The 17937-nt window shown below is 38.1% G+C and overlaps 1 protein-coding gene across 1 annotated transcript; it reads right to left on the bottom strand.

Annotated features, from left to right (window-relative positions):
• Nucleotides 1-1251: 1251 nt before the first annotated feature.
• Nucleotides 1252-16169, bottom strand: LOC114655320 (uncharacterized). The gene is made up of 7 exons (XM_028806228.2): nucleotides 15747-16169; nucleotides 8458-9104; nucleotides 6243-6410; nucleotides 5092-5257; nucleotides 4123-4214; nucleotides 3719-3798; nucleotides 1252-2726 (listed from the first exon to the last, which is right to left on the bottom strand). Exons 1-7 carry the CDS (start codon nucleotides 15793-15795, stop codon nucleotides 2639-2641), a joined length of 1290 nt encoding a protein of 429 aa, XP_028662061.2. The 5' UTR covers nucleotides 15796-16169; the 3' UTR covers nucleotides 1252-2638.
• Between the last annotated feature and the right edge of the window lie 1768 nt (nucleotides 16170-17937).

Here is a 17937-nt window from a genome sequence, read left to right as displayed (position 1 = left end):
ACCAAATGTTTTTGCCCATTGTTCCAAGCATAGCTACGGACAGGTTGTCAATCTAAAACATACTTAATGAAAAAGACCTAAAGCTGCTATTGTTTCAAATGGTGGCTCAACAAAGTAAAAATCATAGGGATTAGATGCTTATGTAAACAACATTAACACAAACCCTCAGTATGATTGGTTATTCAGTAAAATTTTAAAAAATGGATGAAAGTCTGACTACTTATGCAATTCACTGTATTGGGGCATTTCCTCCTAGAAACATGCAATCTGAATGATCAACAACTGGTAGACAAACCTGGTCCTGTAAGTTTTTATTGGAGCAATCTGTGCCTGTACCTTTGAACTTTAGGCCAAACTGTTATCCTATCAAAATTAACACAGTCTGTTTATTTCAAAAAGATTACACTCCTCCACGAAATGGAGTTGCAGCATTATAGTGGATGCTCCAATGAAAGGATTCAGAAAGCGCCCACACTTTTATTTTACAAAAATTAACTTAATACAAGTGTGGTTTTTATACAGTATATATATGTATGTATGTACTTTTTATATTAAATATATATTTATACACACACACACACAAATAAAATAAATTCATTATTTTCAACTTTAGTATTGGGTTTATTTTAGTATAAATTTTGTAATCAATATTTTAACACGGATATTTCTATCCATTACTAGCACCATCTATTGGTGAAATCTAACTATTCTTCATATGAAAATTTCTTAATTAACATGGATTAATTGATCAATTAGTGAAACTGAGTATTGATTCATGTATTGTCATCAGAAGTGAGTAAGTTTGCAAAATTTCAAGTCATTCGGACAACAGGAAGTGGGTTAAATATCGATTACAAGGTTTGTACGAGACAACAAACAGGTGAAGTTAAAAGAAGCGTGGCAATAATAATAAAAAGAAACAGATAAAGGGTATAGTTTACCCATTTCACTAACACCTAAAGCTTGACAGTGAAAAGGCATCATAAAACAAAAACCAGTGGCAATAGTAAAAGTATAGAACAACAAATCCAAAGGGGCAGCCACATTGCTAAGCAGATGGACAGTGTTATTCTAGATAAGCGACGAGAATGAGCTTCTCCTGTACCTCATTGCTCTGTTACATTTATACAGGTATACTGTACTAACTAGTTACTGGTGTCATCTAAGTAAATTCAAACACGTTTTTGGGGAGATTGGTAGAAAGAAAGACATCTTAAAACAAAAACTTAAAAATAAGTCACAACAGCATAATTACGAAAACGTGATCTCTTTATTAATAAGCACTAGTTTGTAGGGAAATTCTCAGTATGTACAATTAAAAAACATTTAAATACAGAATATCAATATTAAAAAACTGTAGAAACAAAGTGTGAATAAATAAATCAACAGGTTGTACATAGAGATCAATAGCGTCAAAAAAATATATACATCTGTGCAACACAATTAAAAAAAACGAATCAGAGTTCTCATTTGCCATCCCCCCCCCCTCAACTTAGGTAAAAAGCAAGACACACACTTTTCTTTCAATCAAGCACTGCACAGAATGTAGCATGTACTACAAAGGGTGTGGTATACCCCGAGACAGGCACTAAACACAGATGTCATTTTAAAAAAAATATTTGCTTCCGTAGATTCTTCTACGCCACTAACCCAAAGCACTCAATGCTGTGAAGTACTGTCTTCATTTACGCAATTCAAAAAGAAATAGAGTGTGTTTGTTCCTTGACCTAGAAATGCCTTACCAACATCATCCGATACAAATGAGCAAATAACCAGAAGAATTCAATGTTTTACAAGGCAGCAACGAATGTGATAATTTTATACAGGCATTTTCTGTCCTTGATAATAAAACTAGACATATAACAATGGCACAACAGTCCTGAATGGCGTGGCTGAGAAAAAAAACAACACGCTACACTAATGTACTAAGCCTCTCTACTTTCTCATTCTCAGGATAAGTGCACTCAAATGTATTTCTAGAACACTGTGGCCTTTTTTGTGCTTTACGAAAGGTTGTGGGTCCATAGCAGCAAAACTTAAAAAGTGGCATATAGCAGCTTTAAACATTAAACAGCAGGTTCTTGGTCTCCTCTTCCAAATAAGCACCAGTTTCTTTGGTTAATTTACCCTTGGCAAAAACAGGTGGCCACAGGGGTCTTTGAGGTAGGTTTGTCAGAACCAGGAAGTTTAATCTATCCCATAAAAGCCACTCTCTTGTAATAAAAAACACAGTTATATACATATTTGTAGAATTTTTAGGTAGTGATTAAAAAGTCTTTCAGAAAGTCTTGCAGTAGATACGCCTGTTCCATTTCCATCTGTCAAAACAGGGGGTAAAGTAGTAATTACAAAGAATGCAGAAAATGAGGGAAGGCACAGAATAACTTGCAGGTTTTGATGATGTCGAATAAATTGGTTCTCCACACTTCAGATGCAAGGAGCAAGAAAAATAACACTATGCCAAATTAGATGCGTGTGTCTGTATGCTCCTCTTTTGTTTACGTGGCGTCCCAGACATATTTCACGTCTACTTGTCACCCCTCCATCCCAAGTTGTGGCTTCCTTCAAATCTAATAGATACAAGGATGGCATCTCTCCTTTTTTTTTTTTTGTGGTCCCCTCAGTGCACTCTCTTAATTTAACGTACAGATAAGTTCTTCTCCCTCTTCTTGAATATTGGAGCAAACTTCTTAGGTTGGTTGTCGTCAACTGGCGCACTTGATTGTCTGTGAAAAAGAAATTAAAGGTCTACAATAAATACTATTACCAATGAAGAACAATACAGCATACATCATGCTTTACTAAACAGATTGTATATTAAAACATTACATAAAGAAACCGGGAGATCTGGGTGTGATCACAACACAGTCACTGTCTGGTTGAAATTTGCAAGTCTTCTAGACCTTTTCTCTCCTCTAGGTTCTTTAGTTTTTCCACCTAAATACACACTGGACCAATGAACTTCACAAATCTTTGGGACTACTATAGGTGTGTGTACAACTGTGTCTTATAAATGGACTGGCACCTTTTTCCAGACAGATAAAAAAAAAAAAAAAAAAAAAAAAAAAAAACACAAAAATACATCTGCACCACTAAAGTTTCCAAAGTACAAATACTTGCATCTGAGGAAAACAGTCCCAGACTCGCCACATATGGTATGTTTTACAGCTGCGGGTATACAAGTTTAATCCTGTGGAGCAGTGAAGTCAAAGTGGTAAACAAAAAGACGTCACTGCCTCTGTGCAAATTGTAATTATCTCTCAATCTGCGACACAGACAGTATAATTAAAAAAAAAAGGTCAGTGCAAACTCTGCTCACAAACCAGCAGCACACTAACATTTTCTTCAAAAGAAATGCCAGTCTATGCCTTGAAATTAAAAAAAAAAAAAAAAAAAATTCAATTTGTACCTATAATTGTGAAAGGAGGTCATTTTCTTAAAATTATGTTCTGTTTAGTCCTTAGAGGAGTCTTATAAATTTGTTTGAATATGTCAGAGCTTACTGTGAGGTAGCATATACCGTTTGAATGTTTGTTCTTTTTAATTCACTTTGTTACTTTTCTTTCTTAAACACATTCATTCATGGAAATGAACTAAGGCTAGCTATGCACCTTGATATTCAAGATGCATTTGGACTAAGCGGCCACTTTATACATTTAGCTTTTACATTTCTTCATTACTTACACAAGTTGTCAAGCAAAACCAAACCGATCATTACCTAAGCATTGCTGGCTTCTCCGCTTTTTTCCGAAAGCGACTGACCAAATCCCTCACCTTCCCCCAGTGTTTGTGCTCAATCTGAGAAGGAAACAAAAAATAAAAAAAGGAAAAAAGTTAGTACAGCTTTGAAAGCATCACACCCTTTTAAATTCATATCCCTCCAATTTTACAATATCCTTTAACAAACAGAAAAAAGTACATCTTTACCTAACATCAACTAAGTAAATTGTGCATTACAGCTTTATACTTGAAAGGCAGCATACTTGTAGACAGAGTCCAGCTAACTAGCCTTCTATTGTTGTTACCTAGTTAACCAAACTTTGCTAAGAGAAATTTTCACTCTGGCCAGAATTTCCTACATGGAACTATAAAACGTCATTATTAAAATAAATAATTTCAGACCTTTTGAATAGGTGTATGATGATCAGGATGCTCTGATAAGGACTCCAAGAGGTTTCCAGTGCTAATAAAGTGAGGAGAAGGTAACACTTCATCTGTAAATAAAGTATAAAAAGTAAAATTTGTAAGGCTTACAAAACTTCCAAAGAAAATTTCAGCATCCAAGAGGTGGCAGCATTTCGCCCCAAAAGAATATCATAACTTATTTTATTAGACCAAGACACCTCCCTAATCTAGAATAAAAGAATACTTATTATCTAGGATCCTAAACATGTCTGTGTCACGTCAGAGTACACAATGAAAATTTTTTTTTTTTTATATATAAATAAACACACACACACACACACACACACACACACCTGCCAAAGGGCTGCTTTACTCACTTTACCACAACTCTGTAGAAATGATAACAATGGCCCTATTAATCTATAAATATTAAACTGTAGCATCTGCTTGACTCCTCAACAGAACAAGTTTCCCCAAAATCTAGTCTTCTCATTCAGGTCAAACCTGGTGAAGTGGGGATTGGTACTAAACGGTATCAGTCATGTCAAAAATGTCACCCCTGGCTGAAGCTGATCAGGTTTAGTACCACTACTTGTTCCTTTCAACTAAGAGGTTAAAATGTAGGAGACATAAAGAGACTATACTCTGGCGAAACATCCAAATAATTAACCCTACTTGGTATGCTAGGAGTTCAATGTAGGTGGCTTTCAGGAGGAGTTGGCAAACACCCAAAAGTAAAGTTCTCCTTTCCAAAAGCTAAAATGTAAGCAATCCAATTTTTTTTTTTCCTGGATCAACCCACCAACCTTACAAAAAGGTTGTTTTGTCACACAATGAAGTATCTAATGCATACAGTAACTTCAGAAAGCAGCAGCACTCACACACATTCCTCTTTCTGAAACCTGAACCTCAGGTTTTTTTTTTTTTTTTTGTTTTTTTTAAGAAAAGTAATAGAAATATTCATACCAAGTGATCTGCCAAAGTTCAGGAATGCCCGTGTATCTGAAGATGACCTCTTTCTGAAATGGGTGGGCAGGAAAGGTTCCTCCATTGGCAGCTGGCTTGCTAAGTCCACATGACTCCGTCGTTTTACACTGGAATCGGTAAAGTCCTCTGCTGACCCACACAAACACTGTTCAGAAGGGAAAGAAGAGAGCTTGAAGACTCAAACAACCCACATTACTGGACATAGACAGACAAGCTAATGACCTGAAGCTCATCATTAAGTCATTAATCACCATTGTGGCCCATCCAAAATTTGTTGCTGCCCTGGGCTCAATTCTACTGGAAAAAACAGGTCCAGAGAAGGGGGGTTTGGGGAGACCTACCCACATCTAGGCATCAGAGACCTTGTATACAATAGTTTGTCTAAATAAATATGTATATTATACTGTACATACACAACTGTTCTGTTTTAGAAGATATGGGTCCTCAAAGCATGAAAAATCTTTGCACCCCAATAAATTCTTCAGTAACAAGCCTGTACACATTTTATTTGTGTTTTAGTGACACACGGTGTTTGCACATCCACAGACTGAGCTATGGAATTAACTGAAACAGTCTGACAAAGAATAAGGTCAGGCTCATTCTTGGCCTTTGCAGGCTTGGTTGGAATGTATAACACCAAGACAAAGTCGAGAAGTGAAAGCCTTTACCCTACATAATGTATCCAATGAAGGGAATAGTGGTAAATATTTGTGCTTGATCTACAATAAAAACCCACATTTCATGAGAAAACAATGACTACCCTTTTAAAATTTTACAAGCAAGAACTTCCCCTTTTCTCAACTGATTCTATGCTATACTGCCATCTCCCTGTAATATTTGAATTACTTTAAACAAACCTTTCATTAAACACTACAGCCTCCTGCTTAAAACTGACACTTGGCCAAATTTTCAAAACTCAAACTTGATGCAGTTTTAAACATTTTTATTCCTAGCAGCATGAAACTTATGGAAAATAAGACTTTTACTCATATGTTTCAAAATAAAATTTCTGATTGGTTGTACTTTGGCAACATTGGGTAACCAATCAATTTCAAACAGCATGTTAACATGTATAAAACTTTACTTTCCATTACTGGGGTAAATCTCTTGACATTATTGCAGATACCTACCTCTTCTACATTGCCAGCACGTAACCTGCTCTCTGCAGCCTCTTTCTCTTTCTGCAGCAGCTGGTTTTCCTGTTGCAAACGTGCAACATGCTCCAACATTCGGCATACCTGTTCCAGGTAACCCAGTCCACCACCAGGATGAACAGTCACTTTTTGTCCTGCATCAACCTGAAAAATAAAAAGAAAGTAAGGTTAGGAACCCATACATTCAAATCAGGTTAAAGATTGACCATACTCAAGATGTAAATGTTCTTTATGAAATGATAATAGCCAGCATCAATTTTCATTTTGCAAGCTCCACTCTGTCACTTGATGCAGTTTTTTTGTCTGCACTTTCTATTTACACATCTGACTTACTTTATTTGGGGACACTCAATGTCTACTCCTTGAAAATAAATTTTCTATTTTGTTAACCAAGGACAACAAACTCAAAGCATTTTACATGCACGCCAATTTTAAAGTTTAAACACCAGTAACCTAGTTCAGAGTCACGGTGAACCTTTGGCAAGATTTGAACTTAAGAAGGAGTTTAAGAAGGGAACCGTAAAAGGCATTTTACATTAAGAAAAAAAAAAAAAAAAAAGGAAATGTAATATTTTGAAACAACTCTCTCACACACATGCAAAGTGAACTATGCCAATCTTGATGGCTGCTTATCCTGACACAATCATAAAATCAAAATTCCACTATGTCTATGATTGATCAAGATTACCATCAAGACCCAAAAACAAAATATTGCACACTTATCCAAACTCCTTATCTGCCAAGTTGCCTCTCAAATTTCTTTCAACCTAAAGGAACACGCTTTTCAAGAGAGAGACATGCCAGCACCACGTCACCCAAACCATGGACGACACCATATGCAAAATAGCTACATCCTAATTGAACAAGCAACAAAGCAACATCATATCCCCCCTGCCCCCCTCTCCCTCTAACCCAAAAAAAAAAAAAAAAAAATCCTACCAAACCACCCTTGGCCAACAGCCAACAAACTCCAGAATGGCATTCTATTTGAACAGTCCTGCCCAGAACACCTGCAACAACTTGTAATAAACAATTAAAGATAAGGAAGAGGTGGAGGGCAATCTCCATTAAATTCTGAAATAATGTAAAAGTATATCATAGAAAGAACCTAATCCATAAAAATGCCACAATACAGAACAAAGACTTCTGTATTTAAGCAAAAAAACTAATCTAAAAATAGAGACAAAGCTAGAACATAGATGGACCTTGACTAACTTCTGTACAATCGGAATGGCATTATACATTAACCTGAAAAACAATTCATTGCAGTTCCTGGTCTCCCACAAGGTGGTTGCAGTTGGGGGCTCATAGAAGGCAAGTAAAGAATCCCCGTTGGCAAAACCAAGAGAAACATTTTTGTAGTTACCATCAGCTTTTCAAAACTGACAGTGCTAAAAATAAATTACCAAGCAAAAACTGAATTTCCCTCAGTTTAACTTCCTTTTAGTACTCTACTGCAGATGGAGGAAATAATTGAATGTGAATAGTATTTTCTGAACAAGCTGTTCTCATTCAGTAGTTATATTGTTTGTGACTATTCCAGCATTATCTGGGTAACATCAGAAATGGTCTATGGATGGGGTATATTAGTCTCCCAGGACAGATTAGCCCCTACTGGGCCAATGATGACACAATAATTAAAAATCTCAAATTACATGTTCAGACACTGTTCTGCATTCATTATATATAAAAAAAAAAAAAAAAAAACCCTCCCCATAATAGACCTTTCAAAACACTGCTAAAAGATGCGCAAACTGAGAATACTGGAACTCATGGAGTATGCGGTCACATATCCACAAATGACACAGATTTGACATACAAGCTCCACATAAGATTTCTGAAGCATAAGTAAAAGTTGGGGTAAATTCATTACTGCAGAACCAGAAAAGCCATTGATCGTGAGGAAGAAAGAAAAGATAGCACTTGGCTTTCCTGAAATTTTTAACAACTACTTTAAATATAGTTTGTAGCAAATGCCCATGTTCACGATAGCTCAATATTCTTCTATAATATGCACACACACACTATTTTGGTTTAACAACATCATTAACAAAAGTGCAGCTGTACTCCTATCCAGCTCACATTTTACTTGTGCCTTCGTACAAAACAGCCATAAGGATACTTGACTGTATCCATTACATTACACACTGATGCCTACATTCACGATTTCAGAAGATCTCTGATCACTTACCACATCCCCACTCCAACAAGCCTCTAGAAACTCATCCAGGGAATCCCAGCTCTGGGAATTCTGCACAGTGGATCGTTTTCCTGATTGCTTTGAGGCTGCGTTTTCCTCCACTGCCGATGTCGCCAGCTGGACTGTCTCCATAGCTGTATGCTCCAACTCTTGTCCATTCTGTTGCAGGGAGCGGCACAAACTAACCTCAGTCTCCCTTGCTTTTTTTGAGCCATTTCGAAACAGTCGCTGTTCTAGTGGCTTGCTTGACGACCAGGGTACAAAAAAAGGCTCATCTGCCCCAGTGGTCCTGTAGATCTCGGTGTTGCTTCGTTTGCGCCCCTTTTCTTCTTCTAACCTAACATCCAGCAAGTTAGGAACGTGTAAACCATCACGGTCCACCATAAAGAAACTGTGCTCAGACTCTGGAGGGGTGGAAGGAGAATGGTCACCGCTTGCCATTTCAACCCCTGAGTCTTCAGATTCGGACTTTAAAAGGGTTGGACCAGTCCGGCTTTTAAGTCGTCCCCCACTTTTGCTGCTCATGCTTCCCTGCTGCATGGAGTGATATTCCTTCTCCCAGGATTCGGCAAGTGTTCCAAAGTTCCGGTAGAGGTTCATTTTGGTTAGAACAACTGTATTCTTTGGTCGTTGAGATTCTATGAATGAGAGAAAAAAAAAAAAATTCTCAGTAAGGTAACAGTAACAAGAACAATGTAGACGTGCACTCACTGGTGACAAGAAGAAACTGCCAGCAATGTGTGCATTGCAACAAGGTTTCAATTAAAACTTTAGCCTGAAGGGAACACGCCTCCTCCTTCTCAAACAGCTATCAGTGGCTACATACTTTGTATCACGTCGATCCAGTGAGACAACAGGACTTATCTTTAGGAATCGCCATAGCATTCCAGCTCAGCATGAAGACCACAAAAAAGATCAGGACCACTGATCAGCCAGAACGAGAAGAGCCAGTCAAGCCATTCAGACTGACAGAGAACCTGAGAAACTGATACTAAGGGCACCAATAACCTGAAAATCCAATCTGCTCAAAACAAGTCTTTACCTATGCAGTATACACAAATTTTAGACATACAAAACATCCTAACTCCATATGGTTCCCAAAAGAAATGCTCTCTTTTGCCAATTCATTTAGCACATAAATGATGTCCCTGTTAAAGGACATTATATATAAAATATTTAAATAGTACACAACTAAATTTAGAGAGTTTGAGAATGATATGAAAATAACAACCCTAAAAAGGATGACAATTTCATAGCTGACTTAGACAAAGTGATCATAGGTACATGCCTTTAGCTGAACTCGAAGCTTTTATAGACTGTGTCGGATTCTCTGCTCTGTGAAGCAGGGGTGTATAGCTATAGGCGAATAGTTCAACCCAGAATGGCCATCTGCATAGCCAATGAGTAAGAAAAAAAAAAAAAAAAAAAGTTTAGCATTTAGGTGTCCTTCCTACATGTCCAAATGCCCACTGCAGTCAGATAGCCTAGTAAAGCCACTAGTAAGGTAGACACGTTGAATGTGCCCGTTTATATGACTTAGACTATTGGAAAGAGCAAAGAACTGCAGATGCCAGGGTTTCTCCACACTAGCCGCCACTATTGTTTACAAAGTCAGTTTTGTCTTGCCTCTTAAACAATAAAGGGTGAACCAAATTAGCCAAGAGTTAGTCTACAATCTTGGAAAAACATACATAACAACAACAAGAATAACCCAAAAAGCATTAAATTGATGAAGCCAGATGATAATTAACATACCGTATGTATGGACCAAAACCTATACTCTTGTGCTAAGTGGGACAGCTCCCTTGTGGGTTTGGGGAGACAAGCAGCCCTGCCTCTTTAAACGTTTTTGTACCAAGAAAGCTACAGTCTCTATGATTAGTATTCTATCATTACACATCACTGCTCAAAACAGCAAATCCAACCCTTAACTTAGTGAATGGCTCTACCACTATATCCCATCATACATTTATATAAAAAAAATAAAAAATAAAACAACCCCAGTTTAAAGTCACAGGGAATTGACAGTTATTCTCCCCAGCACTTAGCAGAAAGTATGAACGCCTGCTGGGTGAGGCAACAGACTATCACAGAGCCCATTTTCAAACACACACCTACTTAACACCAATGGTGCTTGGTTCAGGTCATCACCCACATATATTATTTGACAGATAGATTATATACACACACACACACACACACACACACATTCATATATATTATATATACACACACAAATATACATACTGTATATATGTATGTATGTATGTGTGTGTGACATTCTTTTCTGTACCAGTTAAAGATCAGAAATATGAAACACAGTATTGGAATTTCCTCTGAAACATCCTCTTTGGACCGACACAGGAGCTGCTCCATTCATGCTAGACTCAGTGCGATGGGGAGTGGCAGCCCGATTGTTTCTCCAGATGAACTATGCATTCCTAAGTGCTGTACTGCACATTCCTCTAGGTTTGATAGCATCAATACCTGAAATACTTTTACCAATGGGTAACCATCAAGGAAATTATGAGGTAATCTGACAGATGCCTTTTTTTGAACCTCTGACCATCAGATAATCAGTCCCTTCGTGCACATACCACTGAGGCAGAAGGTGTCAAAAAGTGAACAAGATAGTTCAATCATAAATGGCTGCATGTAACCATTACATACTGAACTTTCCCATGCTAGAAAACCAAAGAGTTTAGACAAGTGAGTGAGGAAGAGCAACAACAGTTAAAAAGGTTTACAAGTCTGGTACCCAGCAGGTACACAATCAAAACTTTAAACTAGCCTCTTTGTATAGAGCGCCTTTCTCAGCCAAAGCAAAATAAGAGGACACCACAATTACTTTCCTTTAGCAGTGGAATGGAGAGAGGTATATGTTGCAGGCAGATATAAACTGGTCTCACCTTACAGAGAACTACATAAGGTCATACTCTGCAAAAAATGCTTTGAGGCTAAGTTCTTAAACGTAAATGGAGTTACGTTTGAAACAGCAAACAAATTGTTAAGATGGCACCCTGTATGGCAATGAGTCAGAAATGAGCAGTTAGCTGGCTTCCAGGATATGATTAGTGGTTATAGTTCTCTCTGCAGAATTAACAACACACGTTAAGAATGTATGGGTATGTGAAAGCTAGCACAAAAGACTAAAATTTGGATTCTACAAAGTGCTCTTATTAAAACTAAAGAATATCAGGCAAAAGCGAGGATAATATAAACCTATTATATACCACATTCAGGTGATTCATTTGATCCAACATGCATGGGTAAAATTTGGCTAGGGTGTGAAACAGGCATGTGCTTAACATAAATAAATATTATGGTAACCTAAAGCATGCTGAAAAACCATATAATTACATACTGTATACAGAGCAGGGGAAACAATGCTGCCGTAGGAGGTTCTGCTCAACCAAGTCCTCAAGTTGGCTAGCAGGGGAACATTTTGCCAATTAAATATCAAAATTTACCAAACTAGCACTGGAGCCCATCCCAGCAGTAACCTGTTTAGGATATTAACAAATTTTACCATAGGACACTCTTAAATGAGCATTAGAAATCCCAAAGAGTCTGTTTTAAGGAGCTTGAGAAGGAACACAACACACAAAACTTGGATGAAAACGCAAACTATACACACTGAAACTCTAGACAAAGGACTTTAAAGAGTTGAACACTGCCCACTGTGCAGGATGCAAGTACAGTCTTACACTTTTATACAGCAGTGCGAGACTACAGTTAAAACCCACATAACATTTCAAAAGCAACTTAAAAAGCGATCCAAAGAAAAAGTACTAGAAACAACCCGAAAGCCATTACTCCAACGATCCCATTATAAATTGAATACACCATTTAAAAAGAATTGTGGGCTGGCTTTGTGTTTACATCTCCATTTACACATCTGGAAACTTTTCCACTATTACTTGTGGGACAAAGGGCAATCCTGCAGGTGGGAACCAGTGCAGCAAGACACAGAATGGCCCTATTAGCACCTAAAGAGTCAAGGGAATGGTTCCCACCATCTGAAATGGGTTCTCTCATACCTCCAGTTCCGACACCCACCAAACCAATAAGTATTGTCTGAAGTTGTCAGCAGAACTGTTACGGTGAATCATCAGCAACAAATGAGCATCTATCCTGCATGATTGAACGCAACTATTTGAAATCAAATTCTTTCTATTCTTAGTCAGTGAATATGGGAGTGGAGACCCCAGAAAGGAACTATAACTAACATTTTTTTTAAGGAGTAATCCTAACTTACTACTGCTGGGAATAAATGATACACATTTTGCAAGATGAAGAGTTACTACGAACAGGTAAATAAACAAGAATATATCAACAAAATAATAAAATTTCAATAAAACACACTATATATGGACTGTCAGCTACTGACAAAAACAAAAGATAAAAAGCACAATCATCCATCCATTCGTCATTGGAACCTGCCAAACCCATTTATGCCTGAAGAGTGCCAGAGCCTTTCCTAGCAACACTGGGCACAAGGCAAAAACTAACTATGGATGGGCACACTCATTCACAATGTGCCAACTGAGAACTGCAAATTAAACTAACTTGTATGTCTTTTGATAACATGAACAAAGAAAGTTAAAGCTCAACTGAGCCTCGTCCCAGGCTAAAGATTCATATGTGCCATGTGGAACTGCAAGGATGAGAAGACTCCTTGAGGCCCTGATGTGTTTGATATAAATTAAGATCCCATTCATGTTTCCCTGGCCCCACTGAACTGCTTGGGCCACAAAAAGCAAGCAGCTGCAGGAAAGCTGGTGCTATTGAAATGCAGATCTCTTGGGACGCAGACAGTCTCCGCTTTAAAGCCTCTAGGGTTTTGGGGAGTATGTGAGCCAAATATTGTGGTGCCAGCCTTCAGTGAAAATGTTCAACTGATGAAAGTAATGCTCCCAGTCTCCACACCTGAGAAAAATGGGTACTTATGTTGCTAGGGATCAAAGTCACAAACATCCCCTTGAAAGCCAGACACTAAAAGCGCTCCCCTGCTTTGTTTTACAAAGCATTTAAGCCAGACTGTAGACTTAAAAGTGACTGCTACCTTCTACCAGACTGTCTGATGACAAAGACAGGAAAACTTCTTGGATTAAAAAAGTATAAACAAGTGCATTATTAAATGAAAAGGAAAAAAAAAAAACGGCTAAGCGGGACTATTCAAAATGGGATTCACAAATGTAGAATCAAATGGGGAAAAGCACATTACTGTCTGACACTTTCAGGATTCAAGACTCCTGAAAACATCAGTAGGGCAAATCTACAATGTCAGTATTTGAATTTATCCTGCCCAGAGTCTTAAAATTACTGTACAATTTTATTTGTAATTATAAACTTGCCTTCCACCAAAACTCCTGTCATGTGTCTGAAGAGTCCTGTAATAGTGCAATGTAAAACAGCCAACAAAGTAAATAAGTATGGCTTTCCAAAACTCAGGCATTTTTGGAGTAGACACTAGATAAAGTTTCTTGAAATTCATTATAAAACACGGCCTACAAATTACTATAACCCTATAAAACTGTAAATCCCACTGTATTAAATTCCTTTTGCAAATTGTCTTCAAATTTAGTTATATGAAAACTGGAGACAATCCTTAGCCACTCTAGTATTTTACATCTATTAGAAGATTTGTTTGATTTTTTTTTTTATTAAAGTATTTTACTATGATCCAATTTAACCAAAAAAAAAAAAAAGTTCATAGTTTTAAGCCAAGCTTATTACTAAACATCCTTAACATCCGGTGTGCTTGGGGAGTTACTCATACTGTACATACTCTAAATTCCTGCTCTGTGCCAAATAAATCAAGACAGACAAAAATGGAACATCATGGAATGTGTTTATTAAATAAATATGTACCCGGGGATGCTGAGATTATACTGTACGGCAAATGAAAGTTGGGCAATCAGTGTAGTTTGTATCGGACTCTGAAAGTTTACTCACCAAACGCAACTCCTGCCTTTATACTCTGCCTGATTTATTACTATTCTTAGCATGTCTGTTCTTCCATTATTCACCCAAAGAGACCAGAAACTTTTTTAAATAGTTCTGTACATGACAGAATTCGACTCAAGCTCTGTACAATATCTAAATTATACTGAAATAAAGGAATTATTTTCCTAGTAACACATAGTGCTGTCGGCAGCATTAAAATAAAAAAGGACTCTCTGTGTGACCCTGAGCAAGTAATTTATCCCTCCTGTGTTACAACTGTAATAAATGTATGTAAACATTAGCAAGGTACAGTGATCATGTAAACATCTTGGTTAATGGTGACTGACAAATACAGTATAAACAAAGAAAGACTGTTCTACAAAAGAAAGTACAGCAGAGGAGTCCTTTAGAAAATGCCACGATGATGACACAACATAAATGTATGTGGACCATGTACTCCAAATACAAATTACATATATCTAGGCTCAAGGCATAATAAAGACCTGTCTGGTTGTTGGCTATTTCAGCATGTGTCAGGTCACTGCTCTTTATGGAGTTTGCATGCTCTCCCGGTGTGGATGTGGGTTCACTTAGATCAAAAACACGAAGACACACTAAAGACGGACAGTCATGAATTTCCTACTTTTGTATTGTCTAACACGATAACACTCCACACGCACATTAGTATGGTAGATAGGACTGGTACCCCCACTTAATGTTGCTGGGAGAGGTTACAAAATTCAAAATATGAGCGAAAAAACTGGCAATATAGTAGTACTTGTTTTAGCATAAATGCTAATTGCCATAATGCCCCACAGTGTTCAATAACAAATTAGTTAGCTCTTTACTCCAGCGTGTTAATGTTATCAGATGGTTATTAACTACATGGATTAGTGGCATGCGTTGGAAGAGCATGTAATAAAATTAATACTTTTCTTCTCCACTAGGTGGCAATGCACTGCTATACCGACTACATGTGAATATTCGCTGTCGTTTAAAATAACGCGCTTTGTATTCTTAATAATGAGCAAAGTAGTAAATGTGCATTTTATAGTTGGATAAAAGGGGACAAGACCGTTTAAGTAATTTGTGTCATGAATCACAACATCACACATTCTGTAGCATTTGCAATCTACCCTTACACCGACCCCTCGGCTAAAAGAAAAGGGAAAACGACGGAACTGTAACGTGCATCATTAAGAAGTGATCTGTTGATATGAGATCAAAAAAGCGGCGCTTCACTGCGGTTCTGTACAATTTAAGCTACACACCTTCCACTCTTAAGACATTTGCGGAGCACGGCTGTGTGCTTAATAAAATCGTTACGGTACCTTTCCATTGTTTCATCCACACGGCGAGGGTCCGCTGTTTTCGGAGCATTGTCCTTCTTTAAGGTTTATTTCAAATGGCAGCGTCTATAGAGTTCAATGACAATCCTTTCAGTTCTAGCGGAAAGAGGCGACGATGACTCTGTTGTGCGTATGGCGCAATGTGTTTTAAATACAAGCGAACGCCTTGCTGCCGGTGGTTGGAAGCGGCTCCAACAGGTGTTCAACAATTCCTGCCACGCCGGGTCCCTCACATACCCTGGACACGGCCGAGGCCTTCAGACACCACACGCCGCGATCCGAGTGCCCTCTTGTTTTAAAACAAGTGCCGAGTCTTCAGTTTGTTATTTTTTTACCCCGCGTCCAGTTTACTAGAGCTTGCCACTGCTGCTTTCTCACGCACTTATCAGCTTAGCTGTAGATATCCTTTCAATAAAACTTAGCGTCCTCACCCACAACTTTACTTATCCTCAGCTGAATAATTTCTGATCGCCTTGAACCCGAGCCTTCAGTTAAATCATTCAGCCCTGCGCACGCTGGGGGGTCGAGGGGGCGTGGTCAGGGATTAGGCATTGAATTTGAGGGCAGGGGGTGAGCTGCACGACTAGAAGGGGGCGGTGCGACAAAATCAATACAGAGGGAAGGGAAGCGACGGGGGAAAGGGGGTCGCTTGTCAATTATGAGGAAATATTAAAAAGTGATTTGTTTAAAGATTTGTAGAAAAAAAGTAGCCGTTTTTTTTTTAATTACCACTTTATTGTGACCATTGGCATATTACATTGTAGCCGGATTCCGGTCTGAAAATATATCTCTTAAACACAGGGGTCTAATCCGTATCCAAAATGAAAATGTAACAGAATCGATTTCAAACAGCGTTTATCTCACTGCATCACAGAGAAACGTCGTTGCATACTTATACGACTCAGGGTTTTTTAACTTCCGAAATTAACTGAATTTATCAGATATTTTACTAACAGGCATCGGCTCTCTGCGACTCTGAACTAGATAATCTGGTTAAAAATGATTGATGTAGTATAAGGACTCGCAGTCGAGGCGCTCGTTCTCTACTGTTTCTGCCGACCTCCTTGATCATAAATCATTGTGATCCTTTCAGAATTTTCAGTTTCTATATATACTGAGTTAGAGACCCTGGAGTAAACTGCAAACGTATAAAATAAAGTCAATTAAATTGACCGATATTTCATTAGGTGGTGTCAGGTGCTTATGTCAAAGAAGCAAACTGTTGGTGACTGTATAACGTGTATGCCTGTCAGTGTGGAATAACAACTCGGGTACTCTATAAATTGTTCAGCGAAAAAAAAGCATTCAACCAATATCCCTGTGAAGAGAGAGCTGGTAATCTTAGGGGTAGATCTGGATATAATGTTAATAACGTTTCCAAAAGTACAGTAAGTGAATTATGTTATTAATATTCAGAACATTGGATTGTTATAAATAAATGGACTGATTCACAGCACTTGGGTCTCACTTAAAGAATCGGCTGGCTTACTGTAAACTGTATACGTTCGCCCAGTTTCCTTACAGAATGTACATAACTATTATATATTGGATAATCGAGGATATGCCTGTGCGCATGCGTATGGTGATGGGCTGGCGTCCCGTCCAGGACTAATTTTTGCCTTCACTCCCCGACAATTTGGCGTTTCTTTGGTGAACACCATTCGATCATTCTTCACACAAATACTTTGTTTTGATTACACTGAAATCTATTTTTATACCAGATCGCTTAATCCTGAGCAGGGTCGTGGTGGACTGGAGCATATCCCAGCAAGCATAGGGTGCAAGGCAGGATCAATCCATGGATACGGTGCCAGTCAATCGCGAATTAACACCCTCACACCCAGGGACAATTTAGTGATACCAGTCCACCTAACCTTTACGTCTTTTTGCTGTGGGAGGAAACCGGAGCACTTAGCGGAAACCCACTTAGACACGGAGAGAACATGCAAACTCCAACGCAAGGAGGACCAGGGACTCGCAACTACGAGGCAACAGCGCTACCCTTGCACATTGTATGCAATTTAATGACGTGAGTCTAATGATCTGTTCACTGATTTCACAAGGGATTGATGTTCATTAATAAAGAACGCGACAGAAATTAATTTTAAAATGGAAAAAAGGGAGTGCATTTTTTTCATCCGATGACTGATTAAATGTGAATGTAACAGTGAGC

This window comes from Erpetoichthys calabaricus, chromosome 1 (assembly GCF_900747795.2).
Source record: "Erpetoichthys calabaricus chromosome 1, fErpCal1.3, whole genome shotgun sequence".
NCBI classification, from domain to species: domain Eukaryota; kingdom Metazoa; phylum Chordata; class Cladistia; order Polypteriformes; family Polypteridae; genus Erpetoichthys; species Erpetoichthys calabaricus.
Note: the sequence above shows the minus strand (reverse complement) of the source record. Positions and strands in the feature narration are given on the sequence as shown.